The 24,377-nt window shown below is 42.2% G+C and overlaps 1 protein-coding gene across 1 annotated transcript in view; it reads right to left on the reverse strand.

The window, feature by feature from the left end:
- The window catches only part of NDUFB11 (NADH:ubiquinone oxidoreductase subunit B11), a 58,466-nt gene extending 34,809 nt beyond the window's left edge, over positions 1 to 23,657 (reverse strand). Inside the window, exon 1 of the mRNA XM_044080276.1 lies at positions 23,352 to 23,657. Within this exon, the coding sequence (XP_043936211.1) occupies positions 23,352 to 23,573 (222 nt within the window). The 5' untranslated portion in view covers positions 23,574 to 23,657. The remainder of the gene's footprint in view (positions 1 to 23,351) is intronic.
- Between the last annotated feature and the right edge of the window lie 720 nt (positions 23,658 to 24,377).

Here is a 24,377-nt window from a genome sequence, read left to right on the forward strand (position 1 = left end):
GCTTCTTAGACTGTTAACACAAACATCCTGGAACTGCTAGTGCATTCACCAGCCAGATCAAACATACCGATCTGGTACTCACAAAGTGGGAGAGTGATGTACCCCTCCCCCCATACCATGTTCTCACTACTGAGGTTGGATCATAAAATTGTATCATTTGAAGTAAAAAGCAACCGTGAAAATCCAACTAAACCAATAACAGTTAGGAACTATTCAAAAGAAAACATCATTTTTAAGTAACAGTTTGTCAAACCTCAAGGCTCCCCCTAACCCCAGGACCACAGCTACCTATGAAAAATTATCCATAGCATCCACAACATGTGAATGGCTGCACAGAAGCTTCCATACCTACCAGAAACAAACAAACACTAAAAACAAACCCAACTGGGGGAATCCTCACCTAAGCAGGGTACATAAAAAAAGAAAACTCATGCCCAAAATCAGGAACAGCAACTCCCTTAAAGACAAGTGTTCTCTTTTACAACTACACAAGAAACTAAGAGGTCTAAATTGTCCAACAAGGTAAATTGCGAGGTCAGGATAGCCACCAGGTTAACCGCAATCATAAAGCCTTCTTCAGGTATGTCCGGAACCTTAGTGGTAACACACAGCAATGTGCTGAACTTGTGGTGAACAGTACCACTTTCACCGATCAGGGTAACATAGCAAATCTACTGGGTGATAAATTTAGCTCAAACTTTATCCCCCCCTCCCCAAGTTCCACCAGGTGAAATCCTCTTCAACATACTTCCCCCAGCTATCAGCAGGGACCAGATGATAGTTGCCTCCTGAATGGTCTAAAACATTATCCATCAGGAGCACTTGAGGCACTCCAACTACAGCCTTGACATAGGCTACATTCCAAGTGAATGGAGGACTACAGTTGTTCCCCTCCATAGGGGAAGACCATCAACCAAGCCAGGAAACTACAAACCCAGTGTAACATGCCTAATATGCAAAACCATGGAACAAATAATCAAAAATGATAAACAAGAACATTTGGATGGGTTCAGTTTCTGCCAATTTGGCTTTGTTAGGGGAAGGTCATGCTTACTTAATCTGGTAGACTTCTTTTGAGAGGGTCACCAAGGCAATGAATGAGTATGTAGACAGTAGTCTGGCCTATGACCAATGTATAGTTAAAAATAAGAAAATCATTGTCACTGAATACAATGCACCCTTTGGCATGTATCTGACCAGACACCTGCAGCAGTTGGAATGCCCACAAAGGTTTCTTATTATGAAAATTCAGGGCATGAATACCCTTGCCCTACACTGATCGCCTAAAGGCTTGGTCTCTGTATTCAGTCTCCTACAGGCTGCTGAGAGAGGATCTTTGCCTGGCCGGGGTTTCCTCGGAGTCCTAATGGATATCACATACGCAAAACAAACAGCAAAATAAACACTAGATACAGGGATCTGACGTTCACTTGTGAAATAAACAGAACACTCTGAAGAGACAGATGTGTCCCAAAGGATCCCCACACTATGGAACAGGATCCCCACCCATGTAAAGCAGAGTTCATCCCCAACCCTATCCAAACAAAACCTTGACAACTGGACAGGAAATTGCAAATTTACCCCCAGGCTGGCCCCATGTCTCTTACTGACAGAGGCCATAAATAAGAAATGCATTATCTTGACTAACACCTCCCTAGAAATTCTTAATTACCTTCCTACTAACATGCACCACCCATACAGACATCCATGATACTCAATACCCAAATGGTTTGGGGTGTGTGAATAGGCTACGGACCCCAAACGTCATTAGCCTAGTAATGACCCATGAACACAAATGTACACAACAGAGGTGTGCACACACTGCCATGCACATGAATACTGATATGTTGTGCACTACTGGCACACATTATTAGCATACTTTAATCCTTTATAATGTAAGCATCATTAATTTGGCAGAAACACTTGCCTGCCCATATAATATTTACTTCTACCCATTTCATTCCAATTTTTCTAACCATTTAGGCTACTAACTTCCACTGGGGAAACATACTAAACTTGCCTGGATAATCATTCATTAAATTGATTCTTTTTTGTTTGCAAATCACAACCCACAACCTCTGTGAGGCTGAAATCCCACTTCATTCACCCTTGCTACACTATGCCTCTCCCTGCTCCTCTACCTTACCCTAATTTCCACCCACCCCTCTGTCTCTACATTTATACCCTTTACTTATGCCATCCTCTTCCTGACTTTCCCTATCGGCTATACTTGTACTTCCATACGACTTCTACTTACAGCTAACAATAGCACCTATCAACCCACATCTTACTCCACCTACTTACCTTTACCTCCCCTACTCACAGTTTTCTTCTACTATTACTCCTCCAACTCACATTACCTTCCCCCGTTCTTGTCTCCCTCAGCACTACAACATTCTTATTTTAACTTCTAACCTCTTTTTCCCTTTCAAACAAAGCACCTTTTACTTTACTCCAAACCCTTTCCCCTCATTCCAATAAGCCAGCTACATTCTAATGCCCACCATCACTACCCTCTCACTATACAATACCGGAAAACCATGTCATGCTCCTCCTTTGCACATCCAACTCTCCACTCCTCCTATCTTACACCTTACATGCTACCAAGTGGCAATCTCACCACCTCCCCCTCTTGGCTACCCAACACATGACAATGTCAAGCTCTCTTCTGGGAAAATTGCTTAAAATTTAATGTGCCTCGCCACATTTCTTTTAAAACAAAGAATACTTGACTCCTTTTTACCTACAGGGGGCGGCAAGTAAATTAAATACTACTGTTCCAAAACTTTCACCAGTTCACTCATACTTAATATCATTTAATGCAGTGATACAAATCCAGTGTGAAAAGGGGCTGCGGGTGGATGGATATACAAATCCAGGGATTGACCATATATTTATACCACTGAATCCCTTGCCCAGTTTAATAATTTCTGTAAATATTCACATTATGATAAATAACTTAATTTCACTGCTAGATCTCTCAATATTCACCAGATACTGCCACAGTCACCGAAACATCGCTCAAACCTCAGATAAGACTCAAATTATTCCCCCAGGCTATAACATTATCCACTCAAAGAATACAAAAAGCAGGCAAAGTTGTATTCTTCCTTTTCTACAACCCCCCTCCCAAATTCCACACTGCTAAGCATCTTAAATTACAATAACCATAAAAATATTTGCATTCTTACTCTCTATATTCCCCAAGGAATTAAAATCCTTATTCTGGAAGACATTCTCCACTGGATGTCGAATGCCATACCCAAGGAGCTGGTGACATCAATATTGACTGACAAAACCTTATATATCAAATTATCCCACTGCTAGTATCAACCTGCGTGACTTCACACTTATTTAATGTCTCCACTCTCAGCTAGCTCCTGGTTTCAAGCCTAAACCATTCATCTAGAAACCCTTACTGACTACACCATCCCAGCTATGTAAACAATACATATATAAGGAAAACTATAACAGCTCTTATTTATAAAAATTATCATTACCACTAGAAGGTGCCAATCTTAAATTTAACACATCCTTAAAAACTTTACTCCTTTCAGACTGAGAAGAGTTAAAAACCTACCACATTCCCTGGCTATCCAATTTTAGTACAAGTTTGATAAAAAAAAATAACATAAAAGAGATAAAGCTTGGACAGAATGGCAAACATTCAAATTAGCTTCATCTACAAAGCTATAAAGTTAATATTCACAAGAAACAATAGTACTTAGATCCCCAATTAAATAAATTAAATTCCTCAAAATAATTTTAGTCTTACACAAACAACCTTACACTCTGGTACAGAGTGTCTCAAACTCCTGTCTGGACATCTCTCTGTCACACAAGCTGTTAAATTTAACTCCTAGTTTATAGGCTCCATAGCTACTACCCTCACCAAAAGCTCCTCAGAAATCTGCTCCATCCATAGCTACTACCCTCACCAAAAGCTCCTCAGAAATCTGCTCCATTCTTACACAGACTCCCACAAGTCTTGCTCTCCCTCTGCAGAGAAATCTCCCTACATCCTATATAAAACAAAGGAAACTAACGCCCTGCTCTCCCTCTTTAGACAAATCTCCTTACAGAATACCAAATGTCAGCTGCCATCAATATCGCATATCCAGTATCCATTTAATTAATATGGATAAACAAGAATGTTCCATCTCGCTGGAAAAAAAAAAAAATCTGTATTATTTCACTCCACCGAAATAATCAACTTTAGACCTTTGGCAATCCTGCCTTTCCCATACAAAAATACTAGAAAACTGCATAAACAACTTCTAAATCATCTACCACAAGAAAATCGGTTAACAAATGCTCGAGAAGGCTTCCAGTCAGCTCATAGTACAGCTGTCATTACAACTTTCTTGGACATCATCAAGGCCAGAGGCAACAAATTAGTCACGTCCCTCTTTTTAGAGCTCTCCAAAACCTTCAATAATGTCTTTCACACCACATAACTCAAAAATGGTTGTCCTAAGCCATCTGACAACTCACCTTGTTTTCTAGCTACTTATCTGACCAACATCAGTTAGTTAAATGTGCTCTCTCTGTATTCCCCTTTCCTACCAGTTAATATGGATGTTCCACAAGGTTCTATCCCTATTAATCATACATCCTCCCAACAAGCTTCTCTTACACAATAACACAGATGATTCCATTCATCTGTTAAGTCTTCCCCATCTACAAACATTCAAGACACCTTTAATCCAAGTGAAAACTGACTTAAGTGACGACACACTTCTCAATCCTAAAAGCAAACTTCTCCTACTTGTCCCCAAATTTCACACACACTATGAAACACTTAAAAATATCCCCGCTAAATGACACTAACAGAAGCCATTTCCACACATCAAGTTGCTAGGTGTAAGAGTACATACATTTAATATATGATCAACAGACAAAAATGCATAACAAAAAAATTGCCATGTTCTGCAGAGCAAAAATAATTATTACCACCCCCTGTAGAGTAACTCTTGCTAGAGCATACCTCTTTCCTCTGCTTTATGTTTCCACCATTCTTCCCCATTTACAGACCTCCCTAAAATCAGAGCTATATAATAAAGTGACCAGGTTTGCAGCCAATCAGGCCTACAGATCCTATCGCTGCTCTGTTCTTAAATCAAACAGACTCAAAACTACCCCACTACCTTGCTTATATACTGGATTTCACCTTGCTCATAAAATGATATACAACACTCATCCTGCCCAGCTATCAGCATTGTTCTTAACCATCACCTTCCAAACCAATTCCCTCAACTGCTGGCAAATTATAAAATCAAACAATCAGTTTACACTCCAACTCTGTGGCCAAAGCCTAGAACTCCATCCCTATGGCAATTTGAACAAATGACTGCTACGTATTGCTGCAACACTCAAAAAAGAATTCCTCACTAAGCCTTGTCTCTGCACTTGTATTACACCAGGCTGAAATACTTCTCTATTTTAGATCCACTAACTCGGCACGTAAAAATCTACTGCCAATCATTAGCGGACCGGAGTTCCGCTGTGGCAACCCCTAACCGGGAAAAGCCAAAAGACACAACAAATATTCTCATTCCACCACCTTGTTTTTCTCTTCTGCAAAACATCCTTCTCATTGTAATTCCGTTACTCCCCAACATCCTTCTCACTGTAATTCCGTTACTCCCTAACATCCTTCTCATTGTAATTCCGTTACTCCCCAACATCATTATCATTACTACACTTTACTCTTCATTACATCTGCTTAATCCACATCTTTAGTGATGTTTGTTCCACTTTATCTTTTCTTTTTATTTAATCTGCACGATCTTGCATCACTATAAATTATTGTTATTTAATCTCAATGATCTTATATATACTTTTATTCAATATGCATGGTCTCTTATTTTTCCTTAAATATTCAAACATTAACTTGTATTATCTACATTTTTCCTCTGCTAATTTCACTGTATTCATTTGCTATAACATGTTAAATTTGCCAGTAAAGCTTTTCTCCCTCAACCGCCACTGAAAAATGGGTTCTTTCCCCAGCCTGACTTTCCCGGAAAACAAATGTCAAATAAAATAAATAATGTTATCCATGACCTTCTACTGAAATTTCAGTCTCCCAGCAATGAACGAGGTGCATCTGTGTTGTGATTACAGTTGAATGAAGGGATCCACTTCTGTGAAAAATGTGGCGTCATTACAGATAGCTGCAGTTCTGCAGCGTTTGTGCAAAGCACTACATTTGCAAATTCTACAAACATACAAGCCACTGTTGTTGCTCAACCCCGTTAAGCTTAGCAACACAGCAGTTTTGTGACCAGATCAAGACTTTCTACATTTACTTAGGTGCCATTAGTCCACACCTGGGTGTGGCAGAGGCTAGTACACCAACTGCTTTAGAGAACATTCCATGTGCCCTACTGCATACTATCATGACACAGGACCTTTCGGATTTATGAGCTGTGAAGGTCTCTAACATGAGGTTCATACCACATACCACTGCTAAAAAATGCAGTTCATGCTTACCAATCCCAATCTGATTAGGAAATTGATTTACAAAACAGATTATGTAATATGATACCTTGGTAAACAATAAACAATTCCTGCAGTATCAGAAAAAGATTTCTACATAGTATAGTGGTTGTAGTTTCCTCACTTCTAGAACTGAGGAGGTAAAAAAGCATTCTGCAGAGGTGATGCTCACTGGCTTAAAATTATTCTAAGGACTACAGATAATAGGAAATTCTGCTGATGTGATATCTGAATTATGAAATTACAAGATCACAATATGAAGTTTTAACCTGTTTATGAATTTCCTTATACAATGCATGCTTTCTTGAAATACAACCTTTATTTCTGGATGCGGCATTAACTGAGAAGTAGGAGGAGTGACCTTCATTGATGATGCAACCTAGGTTACCCCACAAGAGAGAGATGTTGGTATTGTATTTTTTTTGTTTCAATTTGTTGACCAGGAGCCTATTTTCAGCAGAGTACCAGGGAGAAAAGCTCAAAAGGCAATACAATTTTCACTGACATCCAATTTATATGCAGGGTTTACTATACTAGAAAAAGGAAAGAAAGCATGCATGATCAGTTAATTGTGTGTTAAATAAGGAATTTATAGACTTTTAGTTAGTAGGTTCATAGGTTTATACTAGGCTATCTGCCCTAAGGCATTTATAAGCCTAGCCCAAAGTTTTGTGGCTTACGCCACCCCTTACATGAAAAAATACTGTGCCCATTAGTTTGTTGTGCCTCTGTCCAGCAGTGACACAGAGATGATTCCCGGGGTAAACCTACGGTCTCCCATCCACAGGTCAAGATTTCTCTTGAACAGAGCCAGCGAGGTGCTCTGCCTCACATGGACCGGGATTTTATTCCACAGCATAGGGAGTCTCAGTGATAAATCTATCCCTCCTGCACGTCCTATTTATATCCGTGCTAAGGTTTAAGTCGCTTGCTCTAGTGGTTCTGGTGGATTTGGATTTTTTGAGGTGGAGCATGTCCATTAATTCCGGGTTGGACATGGCCTTGTATGTCAGGCACATGTCACCTCTGAGCAGACAGTATGCGACTGAATAGAGCTGGAGTTTCTTCAATCTGGCAGCATATGACAGATTTTGGAGTCCCTTTATCCTTTTGGTGAGGAACTTTTGGGGTCTCTCCAATTGCTGCAGATGTCGGGTGAGATACATCCCGAATGGAGCATTGTATTCTATCATTGGTCTGATAAGTGAAGAGTACAGGGGAACAATTACCTCACTAGATCTGGATGTGAATCCCTTCATGATCAGGTGGGCAATGTAGAAGGTCTTTCTAACCACTTTAGCAACGTGAATGTCAAAAGAAAGGCCACTGTCAACCTGGGTCCCCAGGTCCCCGATAACCTCTTCTGTGCTTAGTGGATTGCCACCTATATGGTAGCTTGGGGTTACCTTGTTTTTCCCGAAGGGTATGACTATACATTTTTTGGCGTTTAACTTCAGGCCATGGCTCTGGCACCAGCTATCAGTTTCCGTGAGTCCCCTCTGAAGGATATCCATGTCCAATGCACTTTCCACTATGGCGCCCAGTTTGCATTCATCTGCAAACTTTGTCAGCCAAAGTCCTCCCATGTTGGCCTGTACTTCTGAGAAGTAGATGCCGAACAATAGGGGGCCAAGGACCGAGCTCTGTGGGACACCACTTGTGACCGGCTTGGAGTCTGACATAGCGCCAGCGACTCTAACCCTGTGGGTTCTGTCCTTAAGCCAGTTTGCAACCCATCTTGTGACATATGGGTTTACATTTAAGCTGGTAAGTTTTTCTACAATACCCGAGTGGGGTATTGTGTCGAAAGCCTTTGCAAGGTCAAGGTAGGCTGTATGGACTGCCTTTCCCTCATCAATGGCCTTGGTGACTGTTTCGAAGAAGTCGACTAAGTTCAAAAGGCATGATCTGCCCTTGACAAAGCCAAACTGGGTCGGGTCCAATGTCTGCAAGTCCCCTATATCTTTGTTTATGAGCTCCATTATGATCCTCTCCATAGCTTTGCAGACTAGACTTGTTAAGCTTATGGGGCGGTAATTACCAGGGTCCGTAGAGGCACCGCCTTTGTGGAGTGGGACCACAGTTGCCATACGCCACTCCTTGGGCACGTATCCTGTGGTAAGGCTGAGATTAAACAGCTGCCTTATGTGCGGGTTTAGTTCCTCATTGAGCTCATGTAGCACACAGCCGGGGACACCATCCGGTCCCATTGATGCTGTGTTTTTAGCTTTAGAGAGAGCAGCTTTCACCTGCGCATTTGAGATGTCTGGGAGGCTACACTCCGCTGGGATAGTTAACTCTCCTTTAGGGGGGGAGAGGGGGGTGAAGTTTGCACTGAACCTGTCTGCCAGTATGTTGGCAATGTCTGTGGGTTCAGTGATTTTTGTATCATTTGGACTAATTCTGAGCATATCTGGGAGTATCCACCCAGGTTCCTAACATAGCTGAAAAATGCCTTATGATTGTCTTTTGAATCTATGGCAATTTTTCTCTCAAAATTGGCCTTAGTTGATTTTATGAGTGCTCGTATTTTTTTACTAATAATAATCAGGGGTGACTTTCCTTTTATGGATTTTGTTCTATCATGTAATAGCTTTCTCCTCTTATTGTAAAGTTTGTTAATGGCTGGGGTCCACCAGACTGGACGTTTGCCCTTGGTGGAAAGAGTCTTGGTTTTATTTGGGATTGCCTGATCCATGCAGTCCTGGAGGTGTTCATAGAAGGCATTTGTAAGGGCTTCCGCAGCTTGGATTGTGGTTTCCACTGGCTCAGGGGCCTTGAAGGATACCACACCAGTCTTGAGTAGTGTGAAGTTTGCTTTAGAGAAGTTCTTCACTGTGGTCTTTTTGTTTGTGGTGGGGCGGGATGTGGATTTCCAGTGAGATTAGTTTATGATCAGGTCTCACCAATGAGGGATATACTTCGCGTGTGGAGCATTTTGTCCCCATGTTTGTGATAATGAGATCTAGTATATTTTCTCCTCTCATGGGAACAGTGACTAGTTGTTCCATGGCATTTGAATTTATGAACTCCAGGAACCGTTGGGCTAGAAAGTTAGGGCTTGAGTAATGTTCCCAGTCTATATTCGGGTAGTTGAAGTCACCAAATATGATGGTGTTTGGAGATACATTTATACCCTCCAGTGTCTTCAGGAAGGCTGTGTGGGGTTCCTGAGTTTGAGAGGGTGGCCTGTAGCATGCTACAAATTGTAGAGCAGTTTTGCCTATGGTTAGTTGCACCTGGATGGTTTCCGAAGCTTTGTGCGTTGCCACCAACCTGGAGGTGTGGGTATCCTTTATGAATATGGATACCACCCCCTCCTTTTGTGGTGTGGTCCGGGTTTTGGGGCCGGAACGCATGATACGAGGTAAAACCTTATAGTGCCGGGGTGCTCTCAGGAGCCTTGAACCAGGTTTCAGTTACAGCACAGACATCGATGTTCTCCATACTGAGAAGGGCCTCGAGTGCGTGCATTTTGAGATTTAGACTTCTGGCATTGAGCAGCATTACCCTCAGTTTCTTCCCATTTTTGTTTTCTAGGGTGGTAGGTTTAGAATTTGAGCCTTGCCTAAAAAAGGCACTATGGGGGTGGCAAGAGCCTTAGCCAATATCCGGAATCCCAGGGGTGACAGGTGCAAGCCGTCCCTTGCGAAGCAGCGTTGCTTGTCAAGCATGTCATCCCAGGCAGACAGACACTGGATCCCCTTTGAATGACACCAGAAATTAAGCCAATTGTTAAAGCTGATCATCTTGTCACTATATTGCGGCATCATTCTTGGTGAAGGAAGGATACTGCTCAGGGTCAGGGTCATACCTGCCTGGGCTACATAATCAGAGAGCTCCTCTATAGGTCTCTTTTCATGTAGTCCAGGGAGGTACGACTCAGGTCGTTCACACCAGCATGGACAATATTTGTACTTGCCGTGGAGTGACCAGAGTGCTTGTGTTATGTGGCGGATTCTAGCGCCCGATAGGCAGCTTACTGTGACCCTCTCCTTGTTCAGCCTGGTGAGTGGGACGTCAGTGTGTCTGACTATGGAGTCACCTATGACAAGTATGTTTGGTGTTGTATTTGGCCTTAAGGGCTGTGACTGCTTTGCACACTGATTTTGTGGTTTATGTGTTGCTTGTGGGGTGTCTTGAGGTAGCAGTTGCTTGGGTGTCTGCTTTGGAGGCCTCTGCTGTTTAGATAAATTTTTACTCAGAGCCTCCGAGTATGTCTTTGTGTGTTTATGTGTTTGATTCAGTGGTGTGGTAGCATTATGTGAGGTTGGATGGTGCTCTATAAAGGGGGGGGGGGGTTCACACTTTGACAATATATGAAGACTTGGCATCTCCATGTCAGTTGTTAATGTGCCGCGAGCCAAGATTTTCAGGCGGTTCATATTTTTAATGAAGGCTTGCAATTCCTTAATGCTTGTTTGAATTGTATTACAATACTATGTGAGGTACTGAGTTGAGCTAGTGCCAAGGATTGTTGCAGGCCTAAGCACTGTAACTTTTGTAAGACCAATGGTGTGCTTTATTGGAGAGGATGGATGCAAATTTAGCTATTTTACAGTAACAATTTTTCAAATTTGCTTAGAAGATTGTTTTGGTAAATGTCTTAGAACTGGGGAGGTGTAGAATGGATTGCAAGAAGTATATCCTGAGCTTTATTATGTTTGTGCTTGTTGTGTCAGACAAGGTTTAATTTGTATAAGGCGTACAGTTTTTGTTTTGCTTTGTGACTTGTCTGGCTAATTGATCAAATCTGAACTCACTATCCGTATATATTTTCTTGGCAGCTTAAGGTGATTTACCTGATCCATGACAGTGTTATTGGTTGCAATAATGTCAAAAATCAGGAGGGATATTTGCTTGGCTTGTACCTTGGGGGGGGGGGGGTGTTCTTTAATTTCAGAAGATGAAAATATCCATTTTGTGCTCTGCTTTGAAGTAGATCCACTCAGAGTCCATCATGAGTGACAATGTCCCCACACATGAGCACTTTTTGGATTTAAACTTCTATTTTATGATTGACTGCAATTGGTTTCAATAAAGCTAAAATAGACCCATTCTAAATTTATCTTGCATGCCAAATGGAGTACTTACTACTACTACCCTCAGCTTTAAGCTATCATACTTTATATAAATACTGGTATACAGCATTACATCTTCAATTAATAACCACACAAAACACCTGTACAGGACAATGCAAAATGAACTAGTCAACTGTGTTACATCAGAAGACGATTCAAAGTCTAGCGGGTCAGTTTTCACGTCAAAATTTAAATGATCTAATAAACAAAATACTAACAAATGCATGAAGAAAAAGGACATCCTAATCATGCTATCAGAAATATTAAAGGAACTCCAAAACCTCATTGTAGCCCTATCAGACTCATGCCGCATGTAATACTCTTACTTTGTCAGTAGTCCAAAGTACCCTTTTAACCACATTTACAATGTAAATATCCGTCACTCATTTTCCCCACTGAGACATGCACTATACATAACAAAAACAGCTCATTCAAATATATCCGTTAAAAAAATTAATTTAAACTTCAAAAACAGAAAAGGTTTAATTTTCCTTGTTTTCATGAATGAGATTTAAGAAATCACAAATATACATCAGCGGAAACCTACGTTAATAAACTAAACAAAAACTAACCTGCCCGGCCACATCACTTAACCCACTACCATCGTTTCCCATCAATTGCTCAGCATCGTCTTCACCCAATTCCTCCCTCTGTGCTCTAAAACCATGCTTGTATATTATTTCTTCTAAACTGTTGTATCTTTTATAGAACACTTTACAATAAAGGGTCATTGGAATTCAAAAATGTGGAGGCCAACTGGTCAGAGTGCCCATTGTAAATCAAGCATGTATCAATAGAAGTTGGCTCCCAACATACCACTGAGCAGCCACACTTTCTATTACTATATGATTAGAACACCATCCATAATCTACTTTGTCAAAGACGAGGCAAAATCAGAGGAAAATTGGAACCTTCTGCAAAAATCTACACAGTTGAGAGGAATGGTTGGTTACCATCATTATGATTGATTATACCGCTGGCTCACAGACAAGTACTACGCTAGTTACGCCTGTGGGCCATTTTAAGTCTAGCCAATTTTCCTCGGTGAAACTAGTTTTACAATTCATCCCTAATTTTTCTGATATTTGTTCTGCCCTTCATAATTTGTTTTACATTTCTGATCACTAAGAAATTGTCAGTCGATAAATGACATGCAAAGTTTTACATTACTGTCTCTAACAAAGAAAAAAAACAGCACTTTACATAGATGATTCTTTCTTTAAATTGCATACAGTACCTTGCAAGCATAAGTACACAAGTACCATCTACGTGCACAGTACACTTGAATGCAAAGAAGCTGAGCAACACTAAGTTGCAGTTATACAGTGTCAGTGTTTAAAGAAACGTAAGCAAATCCTCTCTTAAACATTGTCAATATGTAATAGCAATAACCCATGACTGGGTGTGGTATCACAGGATTTCCCCACAGTTGGCGTTGTTTGATCAAGTGGTCTACACCTTCACCATCAAACCACAGTAATCACTGGTAAATCCTGTGATACCCACACTCAGTCATCGGTTATCACCAAATTATTGAACGTACTATATGCTATTCGCACCTCTGACAATTTACTCCAATACCATTTGAAAGTATCTATCTTTTTTTAGATTATATTCACCCAGGACGCGTTTGCCATTGGTCTTTTGTTACTAGTGCATTACCTTGTTATACAAACATAATTAACCAAATAAACAAGTCTGCTACAATGCCACAATTCCAAAGGAAAAATATTCTAGGCCCCAAACTGAAACATCAAGAACAAAATTAGGCTAATCCTGGAGTTACCACCTGCCCCTCTTTATGCAGGAGAGTCCCTTTATGGGCAGTAGTGTCCTGTGAAAAAAAACATGAAAAAAATAAATGTCCAGAGATTTCAGAACAAAAACTTCTACATTTACTCTGATATTAAAACAGTTATCTCAAACATAGCAATATTATATGCAACAACATCGAAGATGTAGAACAGTACCTCCTCGGATGCACAGTTGCAAGTCCTGCCTAAACCCCGCCCAACACCTAACACCCTGTGACATGTTCGAATAACAAATGTATATTCATGTTAATGCCTTCACTGGCTGTATGAATATTCATCGGGTATTCCGCAAGTTAGCTCTAGGGGGCACTACAATCACCTAATTCTACAGAACAGCACTATAACTCCAAGTTTTTTTTTTTTTTACATTTTTGCAGGGGGCAAGCCCCCCTGCAAATTAACTATACCAACTTCGAGACTGCACTACATTGAGGAAAATGATAAATTTCCCTTTCCATTCTGTACCGACATATGAATTTCGAAGTTTTGATACTTCGATCATCTGATAAAGATCCTTTACAACCTACATTCAACATCTCACAAATTTATGTGGGTGACTGACAGATATGTAAATCAACAACCTGGTTCAAGGCTCCAGAGAGCACCCTGCATTACCAGGCTATAACTCCTACCACACTTTTCGGCCATCTAACCTGGATCGGAACACCAAAGGCGGACGTGTGTCCATATTCATTAAGGATATCCATACCTCCAGGCTAGTTGCTCAGCATAATGCAGCCAAGTTTATCCAAGTGCAACTAACTCTGGGCAAAACTGCAATCCACATTGTAGCTTGCTACAGATCCTCCACCATGCCCCAGGATTCCCACTCCTCTTTTCTTGATATACTGGAAATATTAGGGTTCAACCAAACACCCTATTATTGGGCAATTTCAACTACCTCACCATTAACTGGGAAAACTACTCATGTACCAACACCTTCGCTCAGCGCTTTCTGGAATTCATAAATTCCAATGCCCTGGATCAATTTAACCACACGCCCACCAGGGTCAACAATATCCTAGAGCTAGTCATTACCAACATGAGTGACCGGTGTTACACACCTGAAGTCAACTCCTCTTTGGTCAGATCCAACCATAAGCTAATCACCCTAGATTTCCACATCCCGCCCCCATTAAGGAAACCACGGTAAAACATTTCTCCAAAGCCAACTTCATGCTTCTTAAGACAGAAGTGGTGAACTTCATGACACCCATGCAGATGGACAATACAGTTATGACTGCCGAATCCTACACAAATGCACTCTATAAGCACTTCAAGAGTTCATGGATTGTGCTATCCCAAACAGAACCAAGACGCTATTCTCCCAAAAAACGAAGCCAATCTGGCGGTCCCCTGCCATAAACAAACTCTACAACAGAGGGAAGAAATTGCTGCAAAAGAAAGTAAAATCTCATTAGTGGAGGGGCTCCCTGGTCAGCCTCAGCAAGAAGCTGAGATCCGTTATAAGATCATCCAAAGCTAGCTATGAAAACAAGATTGCCACTAATTCTAAGGACAACCACAAAGCATTCTATAGCTATGTCAAAAATCTCAATGGCAACACCCAGATCTGCTCCGAGTTACAGCACAATGGCACAAAAATTACAGAACCAACTGATATTGCCAACAGATAGGTTCAATGCTAACTTTACCCCTCTCTCACCCCCTAAAGGGACCATATCTATACAAGAAGAATGCAGAGTCGCTGTAATCACAACTTCACAGGTAAAAGCAGCACTCTCTAATGCCAAGAACAAAGCATCCATAGGACCGGACAACATCCCAGGCTGCGTTTTACACGAACTTCAGAACGAACTGGCTCCCCACCTAAGCACCATGTTCAATCATAGCCTCACGTCAGGCTTTGTGCCCACTGAATGGCGCACAGCAACAGTTATCCCACTCCACAAAGGGGGAGCCACCACTGATCCTGGGAACTATCGGCCTATTAGCCTGATGAGCCTGGTCTGCAAGGCCATGGAATGTATCATCATGGACTTCATAAACAAAGACACTGGTAACCTCCAAACTCTGGATCCCTCTGGATCCCACCCGGTTCGGGTTTGGGAAAGGCAGATCTTGCCTCCTGAACCTGGTCGACTTCTTGGAGGCAGTCACCAAAGCTGTAGATGAGGGTAAGGTGGCTTACACAGCCTATCTTGGCCTCGCCAAGGCTTTCGACACCATGCCCCACTCTGGACCCCACCCGGTTCGGGTTTGTGAAAGGCAGATCTTGCCTCCTGAACCTGGTCGACTTCTTGGAGGCAGTCACCAAAGCCGTAGATGAGGGTAAGGTGGCTCACACAGCCTATCTTGACCTCGCCAAGGCTTTCGACGCCATGCCCCATTCTGGAATTATAGCTAAACTCACTAAACTAGGTATAAATCCCTATGTCACAAGATGGGTTGCCAACTGGCTCACTGACGGAACTCACACTGTAAAAGTTGCAGACTCCAAATCTGACTTCAAACCAATGACAAGTGGAGTACTACAGGGTTCAGTCCTGGGACTTCTGTTTGGTATCTACTTCTCTGAAGTACAGGCTAACATAGAAGGCCTCTGGCCAACGAAGTTCGCAGATGACTGCAAACTAGGAGCTATAGTCGAGTCTCCAAATGATGTGGACATCCTACAGAAGGGCCTCACTGAGACAGATGCCTGGTGTCACAGCCATGGCCTCAAGCTCAATGCCAAAAAGTACATCGTTATCCCCTTTGGTAAAAACTTTGTACCCATGAACTACCACATAGGCGGCAGTCTTCTTAACACTGAATGTGTGATAAGAGACATTGGGACCCAGGTGGACAGTAGTCTCTCCTTTGATAATCACATTGCCACAGCAGTCAGGAAATCCTTCTACATAGCACATCTCATCACAAAAGGGTTCTCATCCAGGAAAAAAAAAAAAAAAAAGAGGCCATTATTCCCCTCTACTCGACACTCATTAGACCCATTACAGAGTACAACGCCCCTTTTGGAATGTACCTCACAAGACATCTGCAGCAACTGGAAAAGCCACAGAAGTACCTCACAAAGAGAATTACTGGCCTCAAACAGATGCCCTACACTGATAGTCTTAAAAAACTCCAGCTTTACTCTGCAGCATATCGCCTACTCCAAGGTGATCTCTGCCTAACATATAAAACTATGTCAAACCCAGAGCTGTTGGACATGCTACACCTAAAGAAATCCCAATCCCAATCCCTCTGAGCTAAACGCTCTAGGGACCTAAACCTTGTCAACACAAACAGGACTTGCTGGAGGGACAGATTTCTTTCCCAGAGACTTCCCATACTCTGGAACAAGCTACCCATCTATGTCAAGCAAAGTTCCTCATTAACACTCTTCAAGAAAAATCTTGATGAGTGGATGGGAAATAAGAAATACACTTCCGTGGCTCTGCTTGACAGGGGCACAGAAAATTAACTTTTTTGGGTTGGTGTAAGCCAGGGAACTTTGTTGGCTAGGCTTACTTAGGCCCTTGGACCGATAGCCTAGTACCTACCTATGGACCCACCTATGAACAACCAACACATGCATAATGTCACTGTCAAATCTGCATGGCAGTCAATCATGCATCATTTGTATCTGCATGGCAAATATGTAAATCAATAACCAACACATGCATAACGTCACTGTCAGATCTGCATGGCAGTCAATCATGCATCATTTGTATATGCATGGCAGTCAATCGTGCATCATTTGCATACAACATCAGAGCCATTTGGCATGTCAATCACACAAAGCATTACAACTTCTGTGCAAACTGACTGGGGAGGTACTGTTCTCCAGCAATTACACAGGAGAAGTTGGAACAGTACTTCCTCTGGTGCGCAGTTGCAAGTCCTGCCTAAACGCCACCCACCACCCTGGGACATGTTTGAATAACAAGTGTATATTCATGGTGATGTCAGTCTTCACTGGCCACATGAATATTCATTGGGTATTTGGCATGTTAGCTTGAGGGGGCACTACAATTACCCAATGCTAAAAATAGTATTATAACTCCCAAGTAATTTTTTTTTACGTTTTTGCAGTGTGGCAAGCCCCTCTGTACCGCCCACTCCCTGCAAATTAAATAACTAACTCCAAGATCACACCTCATTGATGAAAAGGGTTAATTTCTCTTTGCGTGCTGTACCTCCATCTCCATTCAAAACTTTATAAGTTTCAAAACTTTGATCATATGGTCACGATCATATGAATTATAAAATTGTGATAATTCGATCACCTGACAGGGATCCGTTAAAACTTACATTGAACATCTGCAGCAACACCCACAAATTTACGTGGTTGACCGACAGACTTGTAAATAAACAACCAATGTATGCATAATGTCGCTGTTAAATCTACATAACAGTCAATCATGCATCATCTGCATACATTACAGCCATTTGGCATGTCAATCACATAAGGCACACCCAGTTCTGCACAGACTGACATGGGAGGTACTGTTCTCCAACAATGCCACAAAAAAAACTCAAGTGTTTCTTTTGTTAACAGAAGTAATGTACAGTTCCCTGCACTGGTTGCCGGTAGGGTTTGCACTGCAAACTATCATACTCAGCATCTGACAAGGCAGCAACCCAAGCTATTCCATAAAATTTTGGTTTGCAAAATTGCTTTAAACAAATAAAATGTTGTTTTACACAACTAAGATGCCACTCTCAGAGATTCGCTTATTTTACCTACACTATAGGTCGGCAGCTTATGCTTGTACATACGTTCATAGGTGTGTACTAGGCTAATGGCCCTTTACAAGCTTAGCCCACAGGATTACTCTGGCATTGTGCCATCCGACCTTAGTTCCTAGTGTCTCTGTCAAGTAGAGTCATTGGAGTGATCCCCGGGGTGAATTTTCTATTTCCCATCCACTCATCAAGATTTCTCTTGAAGACAGCCAGTGAGGTGCTCTGCTTGACATGTATGGGAAGTCTATTCCATGGCATGGGCAGTCTCTGGATTATGAACCTGTCCCTCCAGCATGTGTTGTTGATTGTGGTAATGAGGCTGAGGTCCCTGGATCGTGTGGTGCGAAGGGATCGGGAATTCTTTAGATGTAGCATTTCTAACAGAGCTGGGTCAGACATGGCTTTGTAAGTCAAGTAGATATTGCCTCTATGTAGGCGATATGATACAGAATAGTTGGGAGTTTTTTTTTAGTCTGTCCATGTTAGGACAAGTGTTTAAGGCCTAGGATCCTCTTTGAGAGGTACTTTTGCGACCTCTCCAGTTATAGCAGGTGTCTAGTGAGGTACATGCCAAATTGGGCATTGCACTCGATGAATGGCCTAATGAGGGAAGAGTAGAGGGAGACAAGGACCTCTTTTTTCCTGGATGCAAAACCCTTAGTAATGAGATGTGCCACATAGAAGGCCTTTCTGACCACAGTGGCAATGTGGTGATCAAAAGAGAGGTTGCTGTCAACCTGCGTTCCTAGATCTCTTATAATGCCTTCTGCGTTCAGTGGACTACCATCGATGTGGGAATTCAAGGGAACCGGGTTTTTCCCAAGGTGGATGACGACACTTTTTTTGGTATTGAGTTTATGGCCATGGTTCTGACACTAGTCGTCGGTCTCACTGAGGCCTTTCTGTAGGATGTCAACATCACTTGGGGAGCTTATAATAGCTCCCAACTTGCAACCGTCTATGAACTTTGTCATCCAGAGTTCCTTCGTGTTGGCATGGACTTCAGAGAAGTAGATACCAAACAGGAGAGGACCCAGGACCAAACCCTGTGAGACTCCACTCATAACTGGTCGACAGTCTGAGCTACTTTCACACTGTGGGTTCTATCTGTGAGCCAGTTTGCAACCCATCGAGTGATACAGGGGTTGATCCCTAACTTAGTGAGTTTTTCTAGGATTCCTGTCTGGGGAATGGTATCAAAGGCCTTGGCCAGATCAAGGTAGACTGTATGAACCACCTTGCCTTCATCCACACCTCAACCAAGTTGAGTAGGCAAACTGTGTAGGATCCAGAGTTTGAAGATTCCCTATATCCTTGTTTATCGGGTCCATGATGATGCGTTCCATAGCTTTGCACATTAGACTCGTCAGGCTAATGGGGCAATAGTTCCCAGGGTCTGTTGTCACTCCTCCCTTGTGGAGAGGGATGACTGTAGGGATCTGCCATTCAGTAGGGACAAAGCCTGAGGTGAGACTGTCACTGAACAGGGCACACAGGTGAGATGCTAGTTCACTCTGTAGTTCATATAGAACACAGCCGGTGATATTGTCAGGTCCCATAGAAGCTGTATTCTTGGCCTTGGACTTTGCTGTTTTTAACCTGTGCAGCAGTAATACTGGGTGCCTGGCAATCTACTGGTATTCTGATTGGTCCTTTGGAGAGAGAGAGAGAGAGGAGTAAAGTTGGCAGTGAATCTGTTGGCCAGTATACTGGCAATATCTTTTGGGTCGGTATAGAAGGTGTCATTGTGCAAGTAGATCAGAGCAAATCTGGGTATTGCCATGGAGATTCTTTACATAACTACAGAAGGCCCTACGGCTGTCTTTACTATCTACTGCAACTCTGTTTTCATAGCTAGCTTTAGAGGATTTGATGAGGGATCTCAAATCTTTTGTTGAGTCTGATAAAGGAGTTTTTCCACTCTTGGGACTTCACCTTATTCTGCATCAGTTTCCTCCTCCTGTTGTAGAGTTTGTTTATGGCAGGGAACCACCAGAGATTGGCTTCTTTCTTCTTGGTTCTACTGGGTATGGCGAGATGCATTTGTGTACGTGTCCGTACAGTGCACTGGTGCATGATTCGGCAGTCATGCAACTATTCTCCATTTGCATGGGTGCCGTGAAGTTAGCCACCTCTGTTTTAGGAGCCCAAAGTTAGCTTTGGAGAAGTTTTTCATGGTGGTTACCTTTGTGGGGTGGGAGGGATGTGGATTTCCAAGGTGATTAGTTTGTGGTCGGATCTAATTGTTGACTAAACAGGAATCTTGATGAATGGATGGGAAATGGTAGGTTTACCCAGGGTATCACTTCTGTGTCACTGTTAGACAGAGGCACAGTATACTAACCTCGAAAAAGGGCATAGCAAAATTAATTTAAAATGGGTGGCGAAAGCCAAACACACTCTGGCTAGGCTTATAAATTCCCTAGGGCAGATAGCCTAGTATGAACCTACTGGTGTAGAGCAACGGTTGCCCATGTTAGTAATAACCAGGTCAAGGATGTTGCTACCTCTAGTTGGTACAGGAGTAGTTTTCCTAGTTAATGGAGGAGTAGTTGAAGTCACCCAGTATGAGACTGGGTAATCTCCCAGTGAAGTACCTCGCAGGATGCGCAGTAGCAAACCCCGCCCCGGACACGCCTCCTAGACTCACAATGACATGTAAACACAGTAGCAAAGCCCGCCTCCTAGTTACCCTGACACGGAAAGGCATTTAAAGTAATTGTAGGATAAAAAAATTCACTTGTATTTGAAATTAACACAATTTATTTAAGGAAAATGTCGAAAATACATTCAATTAAATTGAAAAGCAGTACAGCAGAAGTTAAAATCACCGGTTCCTAACGCAATTTATGTAACGTAATTATAACATTCAATAGTATTTTAAATAAACGCAAGTTAAAATCACCTTTCATAACGCAATTTATGTAACGTAGTATTTAACGTAAATTTAACATTTAAGAGTAGTAGTAGCAGTAAATCAATTAAAAAAAAATATTGCCAGTTATTGCACCATCACCTCACACGTTATTGCACCATTACAAAATACAGCAGAAGTTAAAAATCACCATTTCAAGTTATTGCACCATCACTTTACGGCCACCCAGGTCCTCTTCATGCAAATCCTGGTACTGTTTTATATGTGCAAGTAGGCAGAGGAACAAGTCATCATCTTGTCTGCTGTATTTCTCGCGCCACAGGAACTCATCCAAATGGCTGTCCAACATGTGTCGGAGAGTGCCATTCATCTGTCTCAATTGTTTTTTGCATCGGGACCACATGGCCTCCACGGCATTAGTATGTGCGCCAGTCTGAGGGTCTGCAAAATTCTTACTGTGGTTAACAGTAAGGTGGGTGTAATTCATCACTGCTAATTCGGGAATGCCCCTGTAGGCAGCCCATTCATCAGACACTATCACCGTCCCCGGTAACACGTGCTGTCTGATGATCGGTATCAAAGTGGCTGCATCTCTTTTGGACACAAAGCGGAGGCATCCGCTTTTAAGACTGCAGTCATATATGCCAAAGACCCAACGGTCCATCTTGGCCAAGGCTCTTCCACGATTGTATTTTGCTTTCACTAGCAGGCATTCGTTGATCTGGACCTCCTTACTGGGTCCCCCAAGCAGCATCGGGTCCTGCAGAAGTTTCCAGCTGCAGACATCCCGTAGGAATTGATACCAGCCCAGCACCGAGTTGACGGAGACTGCCAAGTGGTCTGCCAGTCTGCAGATGGGCAGCTTTCTTGCCCACCAATACAGGATTTTGAGCAGGATATCCAAAGGCAGCCTGCTCTTATTGAAAAAGGTGCCAGAAAGCATTCCTGACTTGCTCCTACACTTTCGTGCAGTGCATCTCCAGGCAAATGATGTCCGATGGCGAACCAGAGAAGCCCTGGAGCCACAGAGGTGGCAGCGTCTCTCCTTGTGCACAATGCCAACGGACTGCAGGAATGCAATGGCAGAAGGCAGGGAAGATGTCACGGAGGACAGGTAGGTATCGTCGATTCGGCTCATGTCAGCGACGTTCTCGTAGTTTAGGCTGGATGTAGCAAACATGTTTGCCAAAGCATCCCACCTTTTATAGCTGCAAACTCCATTGTCAAGTCAGGTTGAAGATTAGTACTGTGTGTTACAGACAATTGGTTTTCATTGATAGCATTGTCATGTTATTTAACGATACTAATAACTGCTAATAAGGTGCTAAGAAATACATGTGAGGGGCTATTTTTAGGCACTGCTAATAATGTGCTAACCATCGAACATTTAAACTGTTAAATGCTCTTAGTACATCTGCAATTCTTGTTGTATGCCTAATGAAACTGTTAAATGCTCTTAGTGCTTAATTCTTGTTGTATGCTGAATTCGAGTATGCTTATGTTGCTTCCGTATATTATTACATCTGCAATTGTTGTTGTATGCACATTCATCAGAATAAATGCTCTTAGTGCTTAATTCTTGTTGTATGCTGAATTCGAGTATGCTTATGTTGCTTCCGTATATTATTACATCTGCAATTGTTGTTGTATGCACAATTAAAGTATATAGGTAATGCAAAGTATGCTTGCTTCCGTACATTTGCCGAATTCCGGACTGACAATCACGCCCACCCCCCGCCCAAAGCTGCACGAAACCGCCTGCGAGGTACTTCACTGGGAGATTACTTGAGACTGTTAGGTTGGATCTTAATATTCTCAAGGGTGCTTAGGAACGTGGAGTGTGAATCTTGGGACATGGTTGGGGACCTACGGCAGGCTACGACCTGAATCTCTGTATTACCCAATGTTAGCTGCACCTGCAGTATCTCAGATGTGTTACGTTGGGCTACTAGTCTGGACGTGTGCTAATCCTTTATGAATATGGAAACACCACCGCCTTTGGAGCTTCTGTCCAAGTTCTGGGGCCGAAAGGTGTGGAACAAGTTATAGTGCAGGGGTGCTTTCTGCTGCCTTGAATCAGGCCACTGTTACAGCACAAATGTCGATGTTCTCCATTTTAAGGAGTGCTTCAAGATTTAGACTTCTAGCCTTAAGCAGCATGACCCTCAGATTGCATTTGTTTGTAGCCGTTACGGTGGTAATTGCGTCTTTGGAACACTGCCTGAAAAAAAGCACTATATGGGGTGACAAGAGCCTACTACATGAAGTAATACTGCAAACCTTCGGACTCGGAATACCAAAAAACAAGTAAAATAACAAGTCTGCAAAGCAAGGTACTAAAAGCTATCTGATGATTCTCAACAAAAGCGTTTAATTCTATCTCACCTTCTCAAACACGCTGACCTCGGTAAGGTGACCCTCACCTCGCTGCTGCTTGTGGAAATCTATCGCATCTGAGCCCGTCACAGTCGCTGCAGAGTCGGAGCGCGCAGACCCAGAAACTCCACGCACCCAAACAGGGAGGCGGCACTCCAAACGCCGCTGTGTTAGGCTGCCTAACAGGTGCCTACACAGCCCAGTACTTCCAATTACAGACCGAGCAGCCATGCTACTCGAATTGTACTTGAAAATAACCGTAAAAACCCAGATAGTCCAAAACACCGGAACCGGAAATAAAAGTGAGTGCAACTCGAAACTCAATAATGGTAGTTCTGCTACTTTATTATCTAAAAGTGCAGTGACGTATAGTGAATTTACTTGTACTTCATTGAGAGGGGGAAAAATCCTAAAGAGTGGAATTAAAATGATGTAATTCACCCTGGATACGGACGGTTTGTTTACTTTACAGCTCCACCTTGCAAAACTGTCATTACTCTCGTCTGAGACGGATTGCATTTTTTAAAGGACCAAGTTTGGCGTTTGTTAATACCTAGACGTAAAAAAGAAAGTTTACGCTAATAGATACCTTATTTCTCATTTGTGGCCTCATACTTGTGGTCTGTTCCTTATAAAATGTGTGTTTTTATGGTAAAACATTGATGATTAAAGAGTGAAGTCACTAAACAATAACAGACATTTGAGTGTCAGTCAGAAAATGTATGCCAAAACAAGTCATCCTATTCTAGCAACTTTCTAAGGGAAGTAATAGGTGCAGGTCTACTAAAAGAAAACCTAAAGACACTGGAACACAGTGCATCTAACATCAGTAACTTGATAACTTACTAGGAAGAGCTTTTAACAAGATCAAAAGTTAAAGTCATTGTGAAACGTGTTGGTCTAAAGAAGTGCTATATTCATGCCTCTGTTCCCGTTCTATATTCTCAAACGGATGTTACAGAATGTGTTGATTTTTTGCCTCATATTGTGGTCTGTTTCTCACAATTTGTGGTATTCTGGCAAATCATTACTAAA

This window comes from Protopterus annectens, chromosome 8.part0 (assembly GCF_019279795.1).
Source record: "Protopterus annectens isolate FY-2018-M chromosome 8.part0, PAN1.0, whole genome shotgun sequence".
NCBI classification, from domain to species: Eukaryota; Metazoa; Chordata; order Ceratodontiformes; family Protopteridae; genus Protopterus; species Protopterus annectens.